Raw genomic sequence first — 5,000 nt, forward strand, 5'->3', positions numbered from 1 at the left:
AGCAGTGCTGGAGCTAGCTTAGCGGGGCTGCATTGCTGCATGCCCTGCCTCGTTAGCAGCTAACGTCAGCCTAGCTTCTCCGTCCGGACCCTCGAAAGACTCTTTAACGGCGCAGATACACGACCAATCCACGCGGGATACGCACACACGGAGGCGGGGCTTCCCTGGTCGTTAGCGGATAGCACTTGCTAGCGTAGCGGCAGCCTCATATAGCGTAGCAGCATTTGTCTACATTCTTTTAAACTGACACTTTGGGGGAAAACCTGATAGAGACGTCCTTAAAATATCAAACCGTCGGCGTTTCGGTCTCGATCAGCTGTGAAAACCTTTCAAACCTGCCGCTGGATTTAAACGGCGAGCTTTAGAGTTTCTGGAGTTTAGAACGGGAGACGCTCTCCGTTTCAACCAGAAAAAAAAAGGTATTTCTCTCGTCTCCTCGGCCTCATTTCTGACTCCATCGTCACAAATTCTACCTCAAAGCGTGGAGATTTCTCTGGTGACGCTCGCAGTCTGGTCGCTCCGTCTGCGACTCCGACGGTTCTCTCGCCGCACGCTTCTGTTTGAGCAGAGAGCAGAACGTTCTCCACGTCTTCACACACCGGCTGCGGATGAGTGGATGAGTGGATGAATGGATGAATGGATGAACCTGCAGACAGGAAAACCTCTGGATGAATCCTTGAACGGCTTCTGACGCTCACAGAGAAAAAACAATATTTCAACTTCACCTCCTGGATGAGAAACTGCTGAGTCACTGTCATGGCTGCTGAGAGCAGCTGGTCTCCATGGCAACACACACACCTGCTGAGAGCAGCTGGTCTCCATGGCAACACACACACCTGCTGAGAGCAGCTGGTCTCCATGGCAACACACACACACACCTGCTGAAGCTCACAGTGAATATGGAGGAGTTACACACAAACACACACACACACACTGTGATCAATCAGGTTGCTCAGTTTGATGTTTGACAGACATTTCAATGACATCATCAGTTAACTCTGTGTGTGTGTGTGTGTGTGTGTGTGTGTGTGTGTGTGTGTGTGTGTGTTGCAGTCCAGCACCGAGCTCAGACCTTCGGTCATGTTCAGCACACGACCAGCCTGGGACTCTGGCCACGCCCCCTGCCTGCAGGAGCTCTGGAAGCGAGACACCTCATTGGACGGTGAGTTGGGGGGGCGGGGCCTGGAGGGGGCGGGGCCAGCGGGGTTATTACCAGCACGGCTGCATTTTTACTGAGTGAGCAGAGCAGAGAGGTGTGTGTGAACGCTGAGAGAAGACACACCGCCACAGGTCAGACACACACACACACACACACACACACACACACTCAGGTTCCTTCAGTGTGTCAGTCTGTCAGACTTAAAGCCTGTTCTTATTGGAATCGATCAGCTGAACAGAGCCAGGGTCCTGGTCTGGGTCCTGGTCTGGGTCCTGGTCTGGGTCCTGGTCTGGGTCCTGGTCTGGGTCCTAGTCTGGGTCGTAGTCTGGGTCCTGGTCTGGGTCCTGGTCTGGGTCCTAATCTGGGTCCTGGTCTGGGTCCTGGTCTGGGTCCTAGTCTGGGTCCTAGTCTGGGTCCTGGTCTGGGTCCTGGTCTGAGGTTCTGGATGCTGAGTGTCTGCAGGTCTGCAACGGTTCTGGTTTTAAATGGTTCCTCTGTCCTGCTCCTCATGTGAACCAGAACCACATGCGTGGTCAAGCGTGTGTGTGTGTGTGTGTGTGTGTGTGTGTGTGTGTGTGTGTGTGTGTGTGTGTGTGTGTGTGTGTGTGTGTGTGTGTGTGTTAAATCAGATTATTTGTTGAGGTCTCGTCACAGAGGGCAGATTGTTCTCAGTTCCGTCAGATTTAAAGGCTCTTATAGTCACACACACACACACACACACACACACACACACACACACACACACACACACACACACACACACACAGCTTTACATTAATGCATTCCTTAGCTCAGGGCTGTCAACATAAGGCCTGCGGCCCAACACAGGGCCACCTTCAATTAAACAGACAAGCAAAATGAAGACTGGACCAGGAACGCACACACACACACACACACACACACACACACACACACACACACACACACACACACACACACACACAGCTGGGCTTGTTCAGGTTAATGAGTAATCAGCTGTTATCGTTCTTGAGCGGTTCCCATGGTGACCAACAGGCAGGTCATCACTGCTGGAGGGTTCTGGAGGGTTCTGAAGGGTTCTGCAGGGTTCTGCAGGGTTCTGCAGGGTTTTGGAGGGGTCTGGAGGGTTCTGGAGGGGTCTGGAGGGTTCTGGAGGGGTCTGGAGGGTTCTGGAGGGGTCTGCAGGGTTCTGGAGGGTTCTGCAGGGTTTTAGAGGGTTCTGGAGGGTTCTGGAGGGTTCTGCAGGGTTCTGGAGGGTTCTGCAGGGTTTTAGAGGGTTCTGGAGGGTTCTGGAGGGTTCTGCAGGGTTCTGGAGGGGTCTGGAGGGTTCTGGAGGGGTCTGAGGACCCGGGACTCTTCCTGATCTGTAGACAAGAGAACTCTGAGAACCAGCGACACCGGGGCCTGGTCTTTACAATGTCCTGGTCCCCGTCCAGTCATGTCTCTGTCCCCTCATGTCCCCCGGTGTCCCCGTAGCGGGTTCTCTGGACTTCCTGATGAGTGATGAGGACGAGGGTTCCTTCCTGTCTCTGCCGGTCTTCACACAGCGCCGCCTGAGGAGCAGCCAATCAAACGCCCCCGTCCAGGAGCGGCGCGTCCAGGTGCGTCCAGCAGGGGACAGCTGGGGACAGCTGGGGACAGGACCCCTACGCCTGTCCCACAGTCCTGGATGCTCCCGGGTTTCTCTCTCTCTCTCTCTCTCTCACTCTCTCTCTCTCTCTCTCTCTCTCACTCTCGCTCTTGTTCTGTCACTCTCTCTCACTAGCTCTCATGCTCACCCTCTCATTCTTGCTCTCTCGCTCGTTTTCTCGCCCTCTCACTTGCTCTTTCTCAATCTTGCTTCCTCAGACACTCTCTCATTCTCTCACTCTCTTGCTCGCTCTCACTCGCTCGCTCACTCTTGCTCTCGCTTGCACACTCTCGCTCTCCTTTGCTCTCTCTCTTTGCTTTCTCTCTCTCACGCTCGCTCTCACCCTTGCTCACTCTCTCGTACTCACCCTTGCTCTCTCACTCTCTTGCTCTCGCTCGACCTCACGTATTTGCTCTCTTGCTCTCGCTCGCTCTCTCGTCCACTCTCGCGCTCACCCTCACCCGCTCACTCTCTTGCTCTTGCTCTGTCTCTCGCTCTCCTCTCTCATTCCCCTGCCTCGCTCGCCCTTTCAACTCTCACTGTCGCTCTCACTCGCTCTCCCTCCTTCTCTCCTCTCTCTCCTCCCTCGCTCACTCTTCCAACTCTTGCTCTCGTTCTCTCAACTCTCTCTCATTCTCTCACTCCCTCTCAGGGTTGGGAGGGTTACTTTTAAATTGTAATCCAGTACAATTACAAGTTACTTGTCAAAAAATGTAATCAGTAACTTACTCTAATTACTTCAATTAAAAAGTGACATGCCAGATTACTTTTAGTTACTTTTAGATTACTTCACCAGCAAACATAAAAGTAAAGAAACACCGTGTGTCGTCCTCAGTGTGTTGACAGCTCGACAGTAAACACTAAACCTCTGAGTGTCTGAACTCTGCTGAACTCTGTGAAGTTCAGCCCAATTTAATACCAACAACATGACCTTTGACCTCTAAACCTACTGAGAATCTGACTTTCTTTCTGACTCAGGATCAGCTCCATCAGTCCAGACTGGTCCTCCAGCAGCTCTACAGTCCAGCAGCAGCAGCTGTCCTGACAGTGTAACACACACTTCTCTGTCCTCAGTCTGCTGTGGAGCTGCTCTGCTGCAGGAGGAGCAGGGTGTCTTCAGGTCGGACATGAACACTGTTTGTTCCAGAGGTCAGAGGTCAGAGGTCATTCACTCCTCAGTGACAGAAGGAAACATGCAGTCTCCAGTAAATCCTCCATCCAGGATGAAGAGATTACTGCCTCCATCAGATTCTTCTGAGTTCAGCCTGGTGAGGCTGGTTAGCAGGTTACTGACAGGTTAGCAGGTTACTGACAGGTTAGCAGGTTACTGACAGGTTACTGACTGGTTACTGACTGGTTACTGACTGGTTAGCAGGTTACTGACTGGTTAGCAGGTTACTGACAGGTTACTGACAGGTTAGCAGGTTACTGACTGGTTAGCAGGTTACTGACAGGTTACTGACAGGTTAGCAGGTTACTGACTGGTTACTGACAGGTCAGCAGGTTACTGACTGGTTAGCAGGTTACTGACAGGTTACTGACAGGTTAGCAGGTTACTGACAGGTTAGCAGGTTACTGACTGGTTACTGACAGGTCAGCAGGTTACTGACTGGTTAGCAGGTTACTGACAGGTTACTGACAGGTTAGCAGGTTACTGACAGGTTAGCAGGTTACTGACAGGTTAGCAGGTTACTGACAGGTTACTGACTGGCTACTGACTGGTTACTGACTGGTTAGCAGGTTACTGACTGGTTAGCAGGTTACTGACAGGTTAGCAGGTTACTGACAGGTTACTGACTGGTTACTGACTGGTTACTGACTGGTTAGCAGGTTACTGACTGGTTAGCAGGTTACTGACAGGTTACTGACTGGTTAGCAGGTTACTGACTGGTTAACAGGTTACTGACAGGTTACTGACTGGTTAGCAGGTTACTGACTGGTTAGCAGGTTACTGACTGGTTAACAGGTTACTGACTGGTTAACAGGTTACTGACAGGTCAGCAGGTTACTGACAGGTTAGCAGGTTACTGACTGGTTACTGACAGGTTAGCAGGTTACTGACAGGTTAGCAGGCTAACAACACTTTAGCTTGTCTGTGAGCTCAGGTGTGTTTCATACTGTAGATGTGTCTTCAGCTTTGATGAGTTCCTGGATGTTGAGAGCTTTTTCTCAGCTGGAGGCAGAGTTTACATCCTACAGAGAAGTTCTGGCCTCATCTGACTGAAATACCAA

General features: G+C 51.7%; 1 protein-coding gene across 5 annotated transcripts in view; it reads left to right on the forward strand.

The window, feature by feature from the left end:
- kifc3 (kinesin family member C3) overlaps positions 1 to 5,000 on the forward strand; it is a 38,651-nt gene that overhangs the window by 17,507 nt on the left and 16,144 nt on the right. For 4 of the 5 annotated variants that reach the window (XM_030096247.1, XM_030096265.1, XM_030096231.1 and 1 more), the window contains exons 2-3: positions 1,054 to 1,162; positions 2,615 to 2,739. In XM_030096247.1, coding sequence (XP_029952107.1) covers positions 1,081 to 1,162; positions 2,615 to 2,739 — 207 coding nt within the window. In that variant the 5' untranslated portion in view covers positions 1,054 to 1,080. Of the gene's footprint in view, positions 1 to 1,053; positions 1,163 to 1,260; positions 1,291 to 2,614; positions 2,740 to 5,000 lie in introns of those variants that run through there. The other variant, XM_030096255.1, reaches the window with a different exon arrangement.

The sequence above is a fragment of the Salarias fasciatus genome, chromosome 1 (genome assembly GCF_902148845.1).
Source record: "Salarias fasciatus chromosome 1, fSalaFa1.1, whole genome shotgun sequence".
NCBI lineage: Eukaryota > Metazoa > Chordata > Actinopteri > Blenniiformes > Blenniidae > Salarias > Salarias fasciatus.